Source organism: Gallinula chloropus (assembly GCF_964237585.1).
Source record: "Gallinula chloropus genome assembly, chromosome: 10".
Classification (NCBI taxonomy): Eukaryota; Metazoa; Chordata; class Aves; order Gruiformes; family Rallidae; genus Gallinula; species Gallinula chloropus.
This window is the reverse complement of record NC_140095.1, coordinates 9,534,084-9,551,660: the sequence shown is the minus strand read 5'-3', so window position 1 is coordinate 9,551,660 and position 17,577 is coordinate 9,534,084. Positions and strand designations below refer to the sequence as shown.

General features: G+C 50.0%; 1 protein-coding gene across 3 annotated transcripts in view; it reads right to left on the bottom strand.

Moving 5' to 3' along the window:
* Positions 1 to 320: 320 nt before the first annotated feature.
* The window catches only part of FNIP1 (folliculin interacting protein 1), a 67,132-nt gene continuing 49,875 nt past the window's right edge, over positions 321 to 17,577 (bottom strand). For all 3 annotated transcript variants that reach the window (XM_084268491.1, XM_084268492.1, XM_084268493.1), the window contains 9 exons: positions 17,137 to 17,338; positions 16,224 to 16,309; positions 9,400 to 9,546; positions 7,317 to 7,486; positions 4,615 to 6,037; positions 4,101 to 4,269; positions 2,104 to 2,301; positions 1,879 to 1,994; positions 321 to 923 (listed from right to left, as the gene is read on the bottom strand). In XM_084268491.1, coding sequence (XP_084124617.1) covers positions 845 to 923; positions 1,879 to 1,994; positions 2,104 to 2,301; positions 4,101 to 4,269; positions 4,615 to 6,037; positions 7,317 to 7,486; positions 9,400 to 9,546; positions 16,224 to 16,309; positions 17,137 to 17,338 — 2,590 coding nt within the window. In that variant the 3' untranslated portion in view covers positions 321 to 844. The remainder of the gene's footprint in view (positions 924 to 1,878; positions 1,995 to 2,103; positions 2,302 to 4,100; positions 4,270 to 4,614; positions 6,038 to 7,316; positions 7,487 to 9,399; positions 9,547 to 16,223; positions 16,310 to 17,136; positions 17,339 to 17,577) is intronic.

The following is a 17,577-nucleotide window of genomic DNA, read 5'->3' as shown; positions in this document are numbered from 1 at the left end:
TGAGATTTGTTTTTTGTTCTGGGTTTTTTTCCCCCTAAACCCTTCGATTTCATTGTGGAAGAAAAGCATCACTTAGGATAAAGCAACATTTAAACATTATAAACATTTAATACTGGTTACAACATCTGACCAAGAGAGAGAGAACTTCCCTCTAGTTTGTGTGTTGGCCTCTTCCTGCCTCCTCCCTGTCATGTGTCCCTCCTGCTATTCCCTCTCCCCAGGAGAAAGATCATAAATAATGTTTGGAGCTGAGCATCATTAATAAGCTTTTTACAAAACAAACCAACCCCCCTCCCCTTCCCACCCACCCCCTTCTTCCGCTGGGAAGTATCCAGAATTGGACTGTGACATGAAAAAGTCGTTTACAAATCACTGCAGCTTGAGAATCCCGGATCTTAACGAGCTCCTGATCAGTGGAAGCCAGAGGAGACAGCTGCCACCTTCCTGGTCAGGTTCATAACCAGCAACAGCATCGTGTGCTCCTCAAAGCAGCTCTTCCTCACCACCCCCAACAGGAATTACAGTCAGCCACCGTGGCAGAGGCTGAGGAAATAATGCAGATCTTCAGCTTTTGCTCAAATCTTCACTTTTCCATGGTGGAAATCTCAGGCTCACTCACTTTGCTTCTTTTCCTTCCTTTATCCTTTCTTTTTTCCTCTCCCAAATCACCCCCCAGGAGAGGGAACATCTCAGCCTGTTTGCATTCCAGGCAGTCATATATGGAGGTGCTGCAGCTCCATGAGCAGTTTGTTTTTCTTGGTTCAAAGAGAAAGGAGCCAGAACAAGCTGTCTTCCACTTTGTTTCCAGAGGGGAAAGAAGGCAACGTCCCTGGCCTCTGGCATTTTAAAGTAGTATCTGGGCAACGTAGGGAGAGTGAGTGCTTGCTACAGCTGCCAGTAAAGGGAGGTCGCTGGATTCGATCCTAAAAGGAAGCAGAAGAGGCACATTTAATCTGAGCCCAACTGTAGCTGGGAGAGAGAACACGTGTGTCAGCAACTGCACTGCCTGCTCCAGGCCTGTGAGGGTACACAGCTCCAAGCAGCAGGCTGTTCTGCAAGAAGAGCTGAGGCCAGTCATGGATCCCTCCTCACACAGCCCTCGCCCACCAGACTGTGCCTACCATCCCCTCCTGCCCAAGCTGACAGGCTGCAGCTCTGCGCTGGCAGCGCTGCCTTCGCTCCTGGGCTGGGCTTTTACCCTGCACGGGGCCAACAAACCCGTGAGATTGGCAGAGGGGGGAAAAGCCACAGATTCCTTCCTACCCCTTAAGTAAAGGGAGCACTGGTCAGGGGACAAAGCACAGGAGCAGGGGACTAGGCTACACCATTTCTGCTGCTGCCACAGAAGCCTTGGCACCGTGCTACAGCTCATCCCACTGCAGCTGCTGCCCCGTCTCCAGCTCCACACGTGCTCCATGTGACTTCCTGCTCAGCCTGTACTCCTGTGCACAAAAAGCTATTCAGAGCCTCCCTATAAACACCCCCTAAATAGCCTCTGTGCTGTGCCCCACACCCACAGAGGGGTATTATGTGCCTTCCACCACACAGAGGGTGATTTCTGCCATGTAAGGCCGGTCAACCTGGAGGAATCAGGTGCCTCACGCTGTTCAGCGATGACTGACCAACTAAGGAAGGAGCCTGATGAGCTCTAGCGTGCTGAGCCCATCTTCCTGCCTGGAGGGAAGTGAGAAAGGCAGGGGGATCCTCAGGATCCAGCAACAGCTAAGGAGGAGACAGCAGCCCCATGTGATTTATGCCACACTATGCTCCCAGTCCCATTTCAGAATCCATTTTACTGGACTTGGAGCAAGAGCAGGCGGAGGATCTGGCACTGGGAAGCCCAGGGCAGCACTGCCCAGAGGGAGTTTGTGATCTTACCCCAGCACAACGCCCAGCTCCTTGACATGAACTCTCATCTGGCCCTTGAGATACTCAGACAGCATCTTGCTTTTGAAATAGAGCTCCTGTAGCCGATCTTCCAGGTGCATCACACACTAGAAAGCAAAGGGAGTCGTGTCAGGGAGAAGACAATGCTATCTCCTAACTTAAGGAGTGGAATGATGCCTTAAAGCCATCACCCTCTCAACTGTCCTTCATACTTACAAAGTTTGGAGATAAATTATGCTTGTAAAGCTGAAGAGTGGAATGAAGCAGGTTGGAGACGAGACTGGAGACTAACACTTCTTTTCCCAGCTTATTGTCAACGATTCTCCTCTGGCTACTGGCCACTTGCACCGTCCACTTGTCCGTGTCTGCAATAATGCAGACGGCTTCTGCAATGGGTTCATCCAGAACAGGATGCTAGAAACACACAGAGAACAGCAGAACCCTGAGAATGGCAAATGAGAATGGTCTTTTCCCAAAGCCTTGCTGTCCTGGGCAGCAGGGAGAGCATCCCAGGCACTGCTTCACCTAAAATACAGGAACACGTGGACAGAACTGCATTCCATCCAGCAAAATCAGAGCTTTACTGCACTCTTGGAAGGACAGTCACTAGTTTACATTTCCTCCCAGGCTTGGAAGCATGTCCCTGGCTGATAACTGTATCTTCTGCTATCTGCCAGAGAGCTCCAACGCAGCTGAAGTACACCTTAAACCCCTAAAGCTGGAGGTACCTGAAACCCAACTTGCTGTTCAACGTGGCTGTGGTAAGGTGTAAGGGCTTATTCCCAGTTCTCACTGGTTTCCTTACGGGAAGTGCCAGCAGAGGGAGTCCGGGATCAAGCCTACATCCAGCTCCTCCGATCCTTTCAACCTTTCACCTCTCTGGAGCCAGGGAGGTTTGGAAAAGTGGAACAGGGAACCCCGCTGCCCTCCCCCAGTGGTTTTGGGGCTGCGCTGTTGGGAAGAGTCTCCTTCCCAAGGATCCCACAGGGAATTCTCACAGCACAGGGGTGCAGTTATGGCTTTACTCAGAGCTAAGCACATCGCATCTTGCTCAGTCCTTTCATACCCTGTCAGCCTGTGATGCTGGAGCTGCAGCTTCAGCCTGCTGATGGACGGACACCGCTACTGGGTTACGCTCAGATACGTGACACCATCAACCACCTCACAGTTTCCTCAACCAAGTTCAACTGCACTTCACAAATGGCTTAAACGTTTGGCTTAAAGCACAGAGGCTTAAAACCACACCTAGAGCAGCCACACAGGGAGGGGAAACGGGACAAGGAAAGGTGAGAGCAAGGTGGGGATTGGCCACGGCAAGAGCAGCCGTGCCCCCTGCATACGGCGTGATGCACAGACCAAGGGGACACATTGGAGGCTGCCAGGGGAGCGCTGGGGGAAGCTGCCTGCCTGCTCACTGGCTGTGTGTGGGTCTTTCCACATTCCCTTGGGAATAAACTGGAGGGGAACAGAGTCACGCCTTGCAGTGCCACAGCCTGCTCCCCGCTCCTCTCCTGGGAATTGCAAAAGGGGTTGGAAGCCCCACACTTCCCAGCCATGCCCGAGCTCCTCCAGGGAAATCTGTGGGGAAGAGGTGATTCCCAGCACCTGAGAAGCGTGAATCCCTCAGGACAATTATCTCCATATTGGGTTCTCCTAATGAAACCAGCACTACTGGACACAGACTACAATCCCCACAGAGAAGCAGTGTCCCCAGGGTACAGTCGCTGCAGGAAACATGCTCAGCCCCACAAGCAGCACGTTGGTTAGATGCACACGGGAGGAGGAGTGTCCTGAGGGAGCAAAGGGACCCTCAGCACTGCAGCAGGGCTGTGTGCCCAAGAAGTGGTGTGTGGCAACCTCAGCCTTGGGTCTTTCCTCACACCACTGCATCCCGTGGGCATGCAACCATCAGCAGGCTGCCGTGTCCGCAGAGGACTTCTCTCCAGCTCAGCACCAAGATCCATCTCCTCAAGGGCACAAGCCTCTCAGCTGCCTTCAAGTGGGAGTAAAAGGTTTTGTGCTCCAGATTTGCAGTGAAATAATGTTTTTCAGACATATAATTGAGAAGGAGAAAAGATTGGTGAGCTGGGACTTGGAGGAACCTGACGAGAGCTGCGACAGTAAATATTTCCACTTCCAACAAGTTTGTACATTCAAAAACATTTGCCTTTCCCTACTGTGACAAATACATTTACCAAATATAGCTTAATTACCTGCACAGCATGAGACAGATCTGCCACCAGACAGTGCCTCAGCTTTTCATCGCTTCCTATTCCTTGCAAAACGAAGTCAGGGACGTAAGATGAGCAGTAGCCACCTAGCAAGGATCTTCCAAAATTGGCGATACTGGGCTGGACAGAGTTCACTTCAACTAGCTTTGACCTGCAAGAAAGGCATGGAAGAGACATAGAATTGTAAACACCAAATTCCACTCACAGAGAGGGGGCATTCTCACATTTGCTGGGTCTCTTCTAGCTTCCACACAGGGACTTTTTAAATAGAAAGAGCTTACAGCCAGACCATTGTGGAAGAAAAGTGTGAGGGCCAAGATCACAACCCACAATTAGTGTTTTTTTCCAGCCTACTGATCTCTCTCTATTCCTTTACAACCAGCAGGCTCAAGAGACACTTTTCCAACCACCGATGCCAAGTTAGGCTACATTCCTCCACACATGTGACATGGGAAGAGGCTCTATCTCTTTTAGGCTCCGTTACTGGTGCACTTACCCAGGGAAAGGAATCTCATATTCTTCTGCCCAATCTTCTTGCTCTCCTCCATAATAGTTACTGCTTGGTCTAGTTAGGTCGTGACCGGTATCCTCACTCTCGCTGTCACCCAGGGCACTGTCTGAACTCTCATTTCTTGGAATGTCCCAGTCAATTCCTGGGGCGACTTTTTTCTCTGCGTTTTCCCTGTCCCCATGGGGGACACGAATAGAGATTTTCTCTCTTTGGTCCTGCTCACTAAAGCAGTTTTTGTAGGTCTCTTGTCGAACAGAGTCCATGAATTTACAGAATTCACTAGGTGGTTTGCTAGTCTTTGTACACAGCTTTTTGGAAAACTCTAAGCTACTGCTGTGAGCAAGAAGGTCTGTAGCTGCTGGCCCTGGAATATCATCAATAGTCCGGGTTTCAATTGAACTGTCATCAGTAAAATACTCATCAAACAGGCTCATGCTCTCGGTGTATTGGTTTGAATTCCAGCTCTGATGCTCACTAGCAACTTGAGGAAAGGGTTCAGCTGTCCCACAGTCTCTATTTTGGTCCTCAACAGTTTGTTTAGCTTCACAGTTCTGATCAGCAGACACTCCTTCCTCCGTAGCTGGCGGGCTGTGATGCCGAGCGATTTGTTCCACTACTGCCTGACTCCTGAGTTCAATGTCTGAGTCGGGGGACATGGAGTCTCCAATGAGGAAAGTCACCTTTGTCTGTGCTTCAGCAGCACTGCAAGGGAACCCCTCACCAAAGAGCTTATCTGGGGGCTTCTTCTCCACCGCTATCCCAGGTGACCTGGTCACACCGACCGCCTGGTTGCCCGATTCCAGCGAGTCTTTGTCCCTCCACACATCTGCTGTTGGCTCCAAACCAGATTCCACCCCTACACGTTTCTCAGGTGAAGCTGAGCCCATGCACACCACGGGCTCTAGTTGTGCGTCCAGACAGGGTCTGAGCTGCTTAACATCACCAGCATCTTCCTGGCCATCGTCAGGAACAATCGTTCTGTTCTCATCTGAAGACGACTCCAGCTCTACCTTGGGAGTGTTCTGGGTGTCTTCCCTCTCTTGCTGTGAACCCCCTTCGATGTTCTGGGCCAGGGAAGTGGGACACTTGCAGTATTTACAGCTGCAGTTGGGAGTTCTCGTTTCTTCCGCCTCCGTCGGTAGCAAATTGCCCCTGTTCTTGTGCATTGTGACAAGCACATACTCAGACTCCTCTACTTCTCCTTTCTCCAGGGTGGTAGTTATAACAGTTCCAGGCATGACAATAGCTTCATCTTCCCCATTTTCTAGAAGATGAGTCTCTTGAAGTTCAGAGCATCTGATGAAGTAAGTGAGGAAATAAAGCAATCTCTGTACCAGGTCGTGACGTTTGCCAACCACAACTGTTTTTGCCAGTCTCACAGGTGATCCAATAGCCCCGTACAGGTCACCTAGAAGAGGCATCAGAACCATCATTTTGCATCTTTAAAACAAATTATTCTTTAACAGACAACTGTTGTGGCCATTTTTCAAGGCCCGGTCCACAACAGGGAAATACTAACGCAGAAGAGTGGGGACAGCTACGCTAGTATTTTGTTTTCAATACAGAGAATCCCAGAGATGCTGTTGGTATCACATGTAAGGTGACACGCTGGTCAGGGAGACATCTGATCTCAGTATTAGGGAGTATTCACACCACCTAACTTCAGGCCCTATCTTCAGGGGCTCATCTCCTGGGTTCCTTATATAGCCATGGGAGAGAGGAGGCATCTGCTCTGAATTACCCTGGATAGTCTGGAAACCAGGCTGAACTTTTACCCACCAAGAGAAAGCTGCAAGGAGAAACAAGCCTATGCCAAGACCCAGGGCAAAAAGTGACAGTGGAGGATGCCAACCTCCTTCTCTTCCTTCCCCTTGAGCTCTACTATGGGTTGGGTGGGCTGTTTTGACTGTCCTCCAGACTCACCTGGGGAAATGCCTATGCACATGTTATTGTGGAGGGATGAATGAGGTCACCACAGGAATGTGGGGATGGGGGGGACAAGGCATCCAAGAGGCCTCACAGACCAACCTAACCCCCTTGGATCCCTGGAGTGCCATGAGCTCTGAAATCAAGTCTCCTTGCCAACTGCCTGTCCTTCCCTGCCTATCCTGGAACAGGGCAGCCTCACAGAACTTTCCATTCCCTTCCCTAACCACTGCCACGGGAGCTTGTGTGCAAAGCAGGACACGCTGACCAGGAAGCTCATCTCCTCCGCTCAGCAGATGACCAGCTGCTCAAATCCCTCAGGCTTTGAGACCTTGCCCAGGGGGTTGCTTAGCCATGATTTCCTGTATTAAGAGTATGTTCATTCCTTATCAAAGATGGATTTCCTTGATTTGATTTTCCACAACTTCACTTATAGCAGCACCCCAAAAAGCAGAAATTCCTTTTCCTTAGGGAGAACCAGAATCCTCCATCATCCCCAGGGCAGGTGACCTTAACAGACCTGCTAAAGGTGATTACCAGGGCTTTACTTTTTGGCTGCCACTTTACAATCGATCAATTACAGCACATATAAAGAAGCAGTGACCACCTCCAGGCTAGAAATACACACTTTTGTCTTGTTTTGAATTAAAAAAGAAATGATATTTAACTGGAGTGGGAAGTAGCAAGCATCCCTACAACCCAGCACACATGTAACTCTTGATGTGAAGCTGTTGGATGGTTTACAGGTGTTTGCCACATACCAAGCTGTGCCCACAGCGGGTTGTATGGATGAGTTTTGGCCAGCATGTCCACGCTCTGGGAAGAATGCTTCTCCAGGAAGATCCTTATAGGTGGCTGGCCATTGGGCATGACAGTAGGGACCCAGGCCAAGTGGTTAGTCAGGACAGCAGTCAGTAACGCGGGGAGAAACCTGGAAGCAAAAGGTTCAACATCAGGGTTTTTTCCAGGTACAGGCTCAGGATGCCACCTAAAAGGAGTCCTACAATCCAGAATCAATCTACAATCTGTACAGACCAAGGCTTGAAGAAACAACTTAAAGTTAGCAGAGGTCTTGCTTCTCTGGGGAGAGAAGGGAGGGCTGTCCCCTCCCTCCCTCTCACCCCTGCAAAGCTCTTTTTAGAACAACTTTTAAAGTAAAATGAAATATTTTAAACTAGCAGCATCTCACTTCCTCTGTTTGGCAAGAATTATGAGACTTCCTATTTTGCAAGCTTTGTGTTGTAAAAGATCTCAAACCCAACTTGTTTTGGTCACTGTAAGAAAACAGTGGCTCTGTGTGGCCTCTGTGCTCCAAGGAGGAGATCCCAAACCCTTCAGATCTCCAACTGACGATGAAGGCTGCTGCTACAGAGCCTTCAAAACAGCTCAGTGCTGTGTTCTTTCATCTGAACACGATGGAGTTTCAGCACACGTGGCTGCTCCCTTTCAAAAACAACCCCTCCTCTCCGAAGTTCTGTAGCTCAGGCAAAGTGTTCACTGAGCAAGCAAGTAGAAAAGCCTTCCTGAAAACCCTTAACTGATTCCCTGTCACAGCAGAGCGTGGTTTCTGCTCCGAGGAGGGCAGACCTTCCTCCCAGTCCCACGTGCTGGCAGGAGGAACACGCCGAAGCGCAGCCCCAGAGCCTCCCGGGTGCCGACAGATGGTGCTGGCGGCCGCCGCAGCGGCTCAGCTGCACCGCGGAGCCTCCAGGTGATGCCATCTGCAGAGTTCACAAGCACGGGGAGTGCTGCAGCTGAAGTTTAGCCCCATTTCCTCACTGGGAACCGCTACAGGGGGATGTGAAACTGGATTGAAAAGGGTACAGGGGTTTGGTTTTCCTCTTGCTTCCACCAGCGTGCATCTTACTGTGTTTAAAAGCAAGGAAACCAACCCAAACACAGGACCACTTAACAGCAGCCAAGGTGTACAGGGCTCAGAAGGCAGGGACTGGGGGAATCCATCCCAGCAAAAAGCTGCCTCTGAAGCAGGAAATTATTTGAGGAAAATACATTTGAACCCCTCACCACTGCCTCTGGCTGCTCCCTGTACACCGAGGCAGGAGGTGGAGCACACTGACCACTGCCACCCTCCCACCTTGGGAAGGGACAAGATGACAGGGCTGGTGGGGGAGCTGGAAGAGGGCGAGCAGCAGCCCCTTCCCCATGCTGCAGAGAGCAGCTTCCCCAAAGCCAAGGGCTGTTCTTTCCATGCTGTTCCCACTCCAACACGTTTGTGCTCATTTTAGGGCTTCAATGGAGCCAAAGGCTTTAAAAGCTTCCCCTGTCCATGCCCTGGGGAGAGCAGATGAAGCCTTGACAAAGGAGTAAATTTATCAGATTCTCAGACGTTTATCCAGAAGTTTCTTTCTCAGTTTTAACTGCTCAGGGCTTTGTCCTGCAGGCACAGAGGTGAGTGCTAATGCAGCACACAGCTTCTTTAGTGGCATTTTGCAGAAGTCAGGTTTAAGAGCAATTTGTGGTCAGGCAGCATTGCAGCCAGGGCTCTTACTGAGCGTCTAACTTGGCTCATCATATGATAACTGATTTTGAAAGGTAGATTCATGCATCTCATAAGGTATGTTCAAGCCCTTCCAGACATACACACCCATCACGCGCTTCCTGTGGATGAGTTTCAAATGTTCAGCCTCTATTAAAACATAGAGGATTGAGGGGAAGCAGGCATTTAGGGAAATACTTCCTTCTTTCTTTTTTTCTTTGAAAAAGGTGGTGTTTGTGACCAGCCTTTTGATTACCAAGACCTTAAACACTGATCCAAATAAATGGGTGTGAAATAAAAAGGCATAATAAATACACATGGAACTTCAAAACTGAAATCCACCCTACTGGTTTTTAGAAGCGTTTTCCATCAAGAAGGTGAATTCCTTCATGAAGCGATGGCAAAGCTGGTTCTTTTCTGGTGTCCCTGACATCATGGTAAGCCAGACAGGCTCCCCGATCCGTGGCATCGTGTACAGGTTGCAAATAGTCGTTCTGGAAAACAAAACCCAAAACATCCATAAAGCAAAAGCAAATATCAACAGATCCCTTCTCACAGAATTTACCACAACACTTCAGTCCAGCCGTGGTTCCTAGCAGAAACATCTCTCTCACCAAGCCTTACCCAGACCAGCAGGAGTTCACCTTTCCACCTCACAGCCTCACAGGTTCTCCACACATCTCCCTGAACTGGTCCCAAGCAGAAGGAACAAATGGCTTTTAGCTGTCCTCACCTCCCTGCTTTCTCTCCACTTCGTTCCAAACATGTAAATCCCCCCTGGTTCTGCTTGATTTATGACTAGGGCACATTTAAGTGCATGTGCCTTATAAAAACACCTCACCTTCCTCCTTGGGGTAAAACCCTGCTGTATCTTCAGGCCAGACCCACCAAAGTGTGGGTGTGTAGAGCAGGAGACCAGTCACTTCTGAGCTTTTAATACAGCGTATGAGAGTCAATGTTCCCCCACAGACCTACCCACGTCCTTTTTTACTGTAGAGAGGACAGTAACTGTATGATTAAAGCTGGGGCTCTGCAGTGAAACACCAGATTAAGAAACCCCTTCTGATTACTGCTGGACTCCTCTAAAATCCAAAGCAAATGGCAGTTTTAAGCCTGGCACCTATGGGAACCTGTATTTTCATCACAGTAAAAATGTAGCCTGAGAAAAGAGAACAAACCAAAGGAAATTCCTGATGAACTCAGGTCTGACCCCACCTAATGCACCACCTTTACTACAAGAGGTATTTCTGTTCTACAAGACTCAGGTTTAGTGTCCCATTATCCCTGGTACCACCCCTGATTCATAAAGATCCTCTCTGGATATGCCTGTCCAAAAATTTACGGCCACTTCCAGAAGCAAAGCCATGGCTGAGCACGTCAGGCACACACACTCGACAGCAGCTGCCAAACCTTCCACGGTTTAAACTCCCAAGGAAGCATGAGCAGGAGAGCTCTTGGGAGTGCTCAGGGGAGGAAGGAATTCTTCCCTGGTTATCTGGCCTGGAATAAGAGGCTGTTGGGTGACAGGACCCCCAGAGTGGCTCCCCAAAGGGTGGCAAAGGTGATCGTGCACCGTGCCAAAGTCACCAAGAAGAGAGAGGGTGAAGGGGGGCAGTGGCATTTGCTTCCTTATTTTTTCTAGTGCTTTTCAGTAAATACAAAATCTACCCTGTGTGCTCCCAACAGCCAACCCCATCCTCCTCAAAGGTCTGGTTTTCAGTTGCTCCACTGCCACAGGCACAATGGGAAAGCCGGAGAACAGCAACAGGCTGGAGAGGGGGAAAGTGGAGTCACCTTGGCACTCACCAGCCCCACAGCACTCAGTGGGATCTGCTGTCTGTGAGTTTTGAGCAGCCTCTGCACTGCCCTACGTTACCATCCTCTCGTGGGAGGAAGCACAGCCTGGTTACAGAGTCAGGCACAAGCTGGGAATGGGGGGTGCAGCCAGGGAGGGACAACAGCACCCCCACACTGTGAAGGAACAGGAGGGTCCCCACAGCACTGGGATCTCGTGCCTTGGCAGGAGCAAGCTGGGCCTGAAGGTGGGATTATGAAGGGAGAGCTTTCTGTTCGCAGCCCATTAACTGGAGTGGATGTTGAAGAGGCCCAAAGAAAGGGAGGAACCCCAAGCCCAGGGCCTTCCAAGCTCTGTGAGTTTCAAAGCTGAAAACAAGTATCGAAACCTACACCTCCCCCCCCCAAGACACAGCTGACCTCAGAAGCTGAAAGATAAACTGCACAACTTCACATAAAATAAAGCTTATTTCTCCTCCATATGCAAACCAACCCAAGCTGAGCCTCTCACAGCTCAGCTGGTTTGAAAAAAAACACAACAGAAAATAAAAAAGAAACTACTTTTACACTAAACCCAACGTATTAAAATATTTGTTTTTGTTGAAAAGATAGACTGAGTCTTGTGATTCGTTATTTACTATTCTGGTAACCCTGGCTGCATCTGCAACCGATAGTGTTTCCTCAGCCAGAGATCAGATTGCCCTGGCTGGCGGCCAGCAGGCATGTGACTGCAGAGCAGGGAACCTCCATGCCAGCGCAGGCAGCAATGGCACACACCAAGGGCAAGGATTAACTGCTTTCCAGCTCTGCAGACACGGGGGGAAAGGCTCTCCTGCCATTTAGTACAGAGCAAAACCAAAAATAAACCAGCATCAACACCCCAACCCCCCTCCCCCCCACCCCCCCCAGAACATGAGAGGGAAGTTAACTGGATTTACAGAGCTACTACTGAAAAGCCAATTGAGCTCTCCTGGCTGTCTGCAGCAAGCAGCCCCCTCCCCTCTCCAACCCCAGGGGGAGTTTGGTTAGTTAATGACAGAACCTGTGGAACATCTAAGATGGTTTCTGTTTGGGAACGCTGCTGGGAGGCTGAGCTGCAGCCTGGAGCTTACAAGCACCTCGGTGTCAGCGATGGGTGCAGCACATTGGGGGCCAGGGGAGCTCCTCAGGAAACACCTTTGCATCTTAACAGCAGCTTGAAACCAACGCTCAGCCCGGGCAAAGGAAAATGACAACCTGAGCAAAGCCTCTCCTGCAAACCCTCTGGGGTTTGCCAGCTCTGTGGGCACAGATGGCACCGTGGCGAGCAGCCCAGCGGGTTGCAGACCCAGTGGTGGCTGCCCTCAGCATGGCATGGCTGCAGTCAGCTGCTGTGCTGCTCCCTGCTTCCCCCAAACACACCCACAAACCTCCCCAGCCTCTGTCCTGCATTTCAGTAGCAGTGTGAGACCCCTTCCCCTGGTGCTGCACAAACTGAACAACACAGGCAGCTCCTCAGGGATGCGAGCATCCCTCCGCAGCACCCTTCCTCCCCAGGGGAAATGCTCCTGACCCTCAGCACCTCCTGAGCCCCCTCAGCACCTCCTGAGCCCCCTCAGCACCTCCTGAGCCCCCTCAGCACCGGGCTGTGAGAGCTGCCCTGATCTTTAAGGGCTGCAATATAAATAAAGGCAAAGCTTAGGATCTCTTGGGGAACTGTTTCAAAAGAAAAAACCCATCAGTGGCTTATAAAACTTAATTCATGTGCATTTTTTTCCCCTAACCTCATTCCTTCCTAAGATGAATTTTCCTTAGAAAGGATAAGGAAAATTGAGGCAGGGATTGCTGCAGGGAGTGCAGGAGTGGGGCTGTCCCACACAGGAAGCCCAGGTGACTCCTGTGCCCGGGGCCAGCCCGCAGCGCTGAGTGAAACCCCTCCATTCACAGCAGCAGGAGCTGCTGAAAAATCACTGGCATAAACCAGGACCAAATTTAGCTGCCAGAAAGCAGTGTGAGGTGTTTCCCCAGGCCTCCTGCTCAGTGTTTCCTTGCCAGTCTGTGTATTTGCCACACAGGTATTAGTCAGATGCATAATCTGTATTATCAGTGTGCTGTGCTGGCCTCGGGGACCGGGGGAGTTGAGATGTTTATGCAAGTACAGTAGCTTATTTCATAAGTCATGTGTCTGCACAGCTGACATCCAAAGAGAGTTTTAAGCCTCTAAGTCAAGTGTTAATAGCTAAACCCATCAGTGCTTTAAAGAAATATTAAAAAACTGCTGTGAAGTGAATAAGGACACGAGGGTAGGCCTGGAGCTGGCAGATTTATCAAATTCTGCAAATATCAGTTTGCAGAGGCAGCCCCAGCCCAGGCCTTTCTGAGAAGGCAGCTTTGTTTTCCCAGGATGAAATGGTAAGAGCAGAGGGAAAGGGCCTGTTTTGCTGCCTTTCCCCCCCTCAGCCCTCAGTGCTAGCAGGAAGATGTCTGCAGATGCGTGGTGCCCCCCAGCCTCCAGCTCACAGGCTGGCCTACAGCCACAGCTCCATCCCTGCAGGGTTGGGGGGCTTTTGGGTGGCAGGCAGCTACAATAACCATCCCTGCAGGGTTGGGGGGGGGCTTTTGGGTGGCAGGCAGCTACAATAACCATCCCTGCAGGGTTGGGGGGGGCTTTTGGGTGGCAGGCAGCTACAATAACCATCCCTGGAGGGTTGGGGGGGGGGGCTTTTGGGTGGCAGGCAGCTACAATAACCATCCCTGGAGGGTTGGGGGGGGGGGCTTTTGGGTGGCAGGCAGCTACAATAACCATCCCTGCAGGGTTGGGGGGGGGCTTTTGGGTGGCAGGAAGCTACAATAACCATCCCTGCAGGGTTGGGGGGGGGGCTTTTGGGTGGCAGGCAGCTACAATAACCATCCCTGCAGGGTTGGGGGGGGGGGCTTTTGGGTGGCAGGCAGCTACAATAACCATCCCTGCAGGGTTGGGGGGGGGCTTTTGAGTGGCAGGCAGCTACAATAACCATCCCTGCAGGGTTGGGGGGCTTTTGGGTGGCAGGCAGCTAACCACTGCCACGCTCCTTCCTCCCCTCTCTGATCAGCCAGCAGCGTGTAGACAGACTCCCGTGCCCCAGGGATTTGAGGTTATTCTCATCACCAGAGGAGTGCACATGAGCTACACTGAGAACCCCTGGAAGTCTGGTGTTAAATAACAATAAGAATTAAAAAAAGAAATCTTTACAAACCAAGAAACAAACCCCAAACCAAAAATCCCCCAACACTGCAATGAGTTAAACCAGCACAGGGTTTAGAAACACCAACCCACTGAAGTCAGCACCCTCCTTCCCTCCAGCACAATTTGCTAAGAGGGCAGGAATCAACACAAGTCTCAGGTTCACCAAAGGACTAAAGGCTCCTGACTTCCCCGTGACTTCAGTGGGAAAGCAGACGCCTCAAGAGATAATAGTGGCCTAAATGGGTTTGCTGAAGCTGTGCCAAAGGATTTTGCATCCAGCCTTCAGTATTAAATAATACGCCTATATTTCCCCTCCTTTACCAAGCAGACATTGTGCTGCTTTGAAGAGTGAGTGGTTCTTGGGTGCTGTAGTGATGCTGTTCCTGACAGCAGCACGCACGGCCACGCTGAGACACGGCGATGGCACAAGGACCCTGCCCACCAGCGGGACTGGCCCAGACTGGGGGCACTGGCTGCTGAATGCACTTGCTTTAACCACCCCTTCTCCCCCCAGAATTGCCCAAGTCTGCTGCCCCAGGAAATTCACTTACATGAAATTAAACTGGATTTAATTTACCTCGTTACACTATTAAAGAGTAATATTTATATCACCATGGAAACCTCTGCATGAAACTGGTGGTTAGACACAGGCTCCCCAGTGCTGGTTACGCAATGGCTGTGTCATGTGAATGACTCCACTCTCTGAGGCTCTGAGAATGCCAATCCTCCTGTGTCCTGCTCAGCCTGGTGAGAGCAGCCTTCCTCATCCCATCCCAGCTCAGCACGGCAGAGCTTCCCTCCAAGGAGGAAAAAGCCAACTAGGGGGATTTGGCCTGGGTTTTCAGGGTTGTTTTTCCTGCGTTGGACCCGGGATACGCGCCCCTCCCCACCGCTCTGGAACTGTTTAACTTGGAAGGACAAAGGAGACCGGGCAAAGTCCGCTGCACGTATCTCGAGGGGGGAAGCTTTTGGGAAAACAGCTGGGGAGGTGGTGTTACCAGGGGGTGGGAATGCAGAGCAATGGTCTGGGTGAGAATAGGGAGAGGCAGAGCAGAGCTGGGGGGGAGCGGAGGAACCACGGCGGCTGCTCAGAGTTGCTGAACTCGTCTCAGGCCCCTGGGCAGGATCAGCAGCTCCCAGCAGTCACGAGCTCCCTCTGCTCCTTCTCTTGGCACTGCTTATCCCATGCACCTCTCACCGCAGGCCCACGTGCTCGCTCTTCCCTACCTCCTGTCCCTGCTGAACACGTCCTCTGCCCTCCCTCGCAACCGCCCGGAGCTGAGGTGCTAAAAGGGGTTTAAAAGAAATATGCTGTGCCTCCATCCTGCAACGCCACCTCATCCACGGAGCTGGAAGAAAATGAGTGAGCCCTCAGGATCCTTCACTGCTCAGTAAAACCCCTCCCAGTGTCAGGATGGTCTTTTTAGAGCATCACAGCACTGTCTTCTAAAATGCCTCTAAAAAAGTAGCCCCAACGCTGGTTGTAAAAGGAAGCACCCTGCCACTCCCATCTGGGAGGAGATGAATCACTTGAAACAGAAGGATTTCATCTTAATTCCCTCCTCATGACTTAAATTATGGAAATAAAATAGAGTTGAATGCCAGGCATGTGCTTATCTGCAGTACTTCGTATGTTAACTGTTGAATAGAGGCGCTCTGCAGGTACCGACAGCAAGAGATAGCAGCACTGCACTCTGCTGCGTGAAGAAGAGTCCTCTGCAGTAGCTGGTTGTTACCTGAAACGCCTTTAGAGAGGAATTAAGGGCAAGGAAAAGGCCTTGCTTTGCTCACACATTAGGAAAACACACATTAAGGGAGGATTCCCCTTACATGGCTTTGCAGTTCTATCCCTCACCCCACCAAAAGGGCCACGAAAGAATTTCTGAGGTTGCCAGGAGCCTCCTTACCACCTAAAGCACAGAAAACCCAGATCATCTATGATCTCTTCACCCATGGATACACACACTTGTGAAAGCCTAAAACCACAGATTCTGATGGCTTGCCATCTCCAATGCCTTTACCATACTCACTTTTGAGAGGACTTGAGACTTACCAAGTCATAATCTGGACTCACACACAGGCACTTATCCTGCACTAGGGGGAAGATGCTTTCCAAGAGACTCGAGTGCTTTTGAAAGCAGAGACACAAGAGACAGGAGACAAACTGCTCACCTGAATTCATTAAGGGCATCAAGGATTCTGTTATATGCCAAACTCCGCTGACTAGCATCAGCTGATCTACGACTCATTTTCATAGCCTTGAAAACAATCATTAAACAGATAAGTTACACACAGCTACAGCAGCCCAGAAAATGGAAAACAAAGTCATGTGTCTGACTTTATCTTTCATGCAACTAGTCATGCAAATAAATTTTTTTAAGTGATAAAACAATGGTGCAAGTGCCAACTTTCATATCTGGGGAAAGATAGGTGAGGCACATGCATTTGCAGCCTCTGCTTCTTCTGTGCTTTTCATCATTCAAGGCATTAAAAGGGGTCAAAGTTTTCATTGCAGTGGCAAAGTAACTACTAAGTCTTTCCTAGAAGAGAGACTTGAAACAAATCCAACCACACATTTGAAACTTTGATTTTTGAAAAATTCCTACACGGGGAATCAGGGGATTGTAAAAAAATTTTAATATATATTTATTTATATATATGTGTATATATAAATAAAAAGCTCAGTATTTATTTACAGACTGGAATGGTCTAGAGATAGGCTTTGCCCCTGCAATCCACCCCAGTACAGCTGAGGTAGGGAGGCAGATGTGGCCTTAAAAGCACCTTTCCCCTTGGCTGATCCAGGCTTGCTGGGCGCTCAGGCAGCCCGGGGGCTGTTGGAGCTTGCAGGAATGCCTCTGCAGCATGCTCTGTCCTCACCCTGTGCTGTGCCTTTGCTAGCAGTAAGGAGCATCAGCAAAGATGAGGAGCAAAGCTCTTCTCTGGTGCAATTCCAATACCCACGGGCAAATTGATCCCACTTTTGTAAGCTTGTAGCAAGAGCTAGGAGTTCCATCTGACAGGGCTGGGAGGGACATGGACACATCCAGCAATGGAAGTGCAAGAATCAAGACTGTGTGTTTACCTGTTCTATTGCACTCTTCAGTTTGTTCATGTGACTCTCAAAAAGAGGGAAGTGTGAGAAGAAGAACTCATTAAATTTGTTGTTTTCATCTTCATCTCTTGAGAGTGAAAAAATGACTCCAATTGCTATCTTCTTCTTCCTGACAATTCCTGGGCTGGGACCAGAGCTGTCATCTGACAAGTTAAAGCTTTCATCCATGGACCTAGCAGCATGGAAAAACAGAGAGTTAACATAATCCACATCTTATAGCTGTACCTTGTTTTCCTGTGTAATTCAGTTCTTGAATATTTAACTTCAGTAAAACCCCTTTTGTTTGCCTGTGCTGTCAAATCATCACCTTTGACTGCATACACTTCACCAGCAGCCATCAACTGGCCCTGCAATCACAGAAGCTGGAGCCAGATTCAAAGTGTCTGGGATTAGAATCCAGTATTCTAGTTC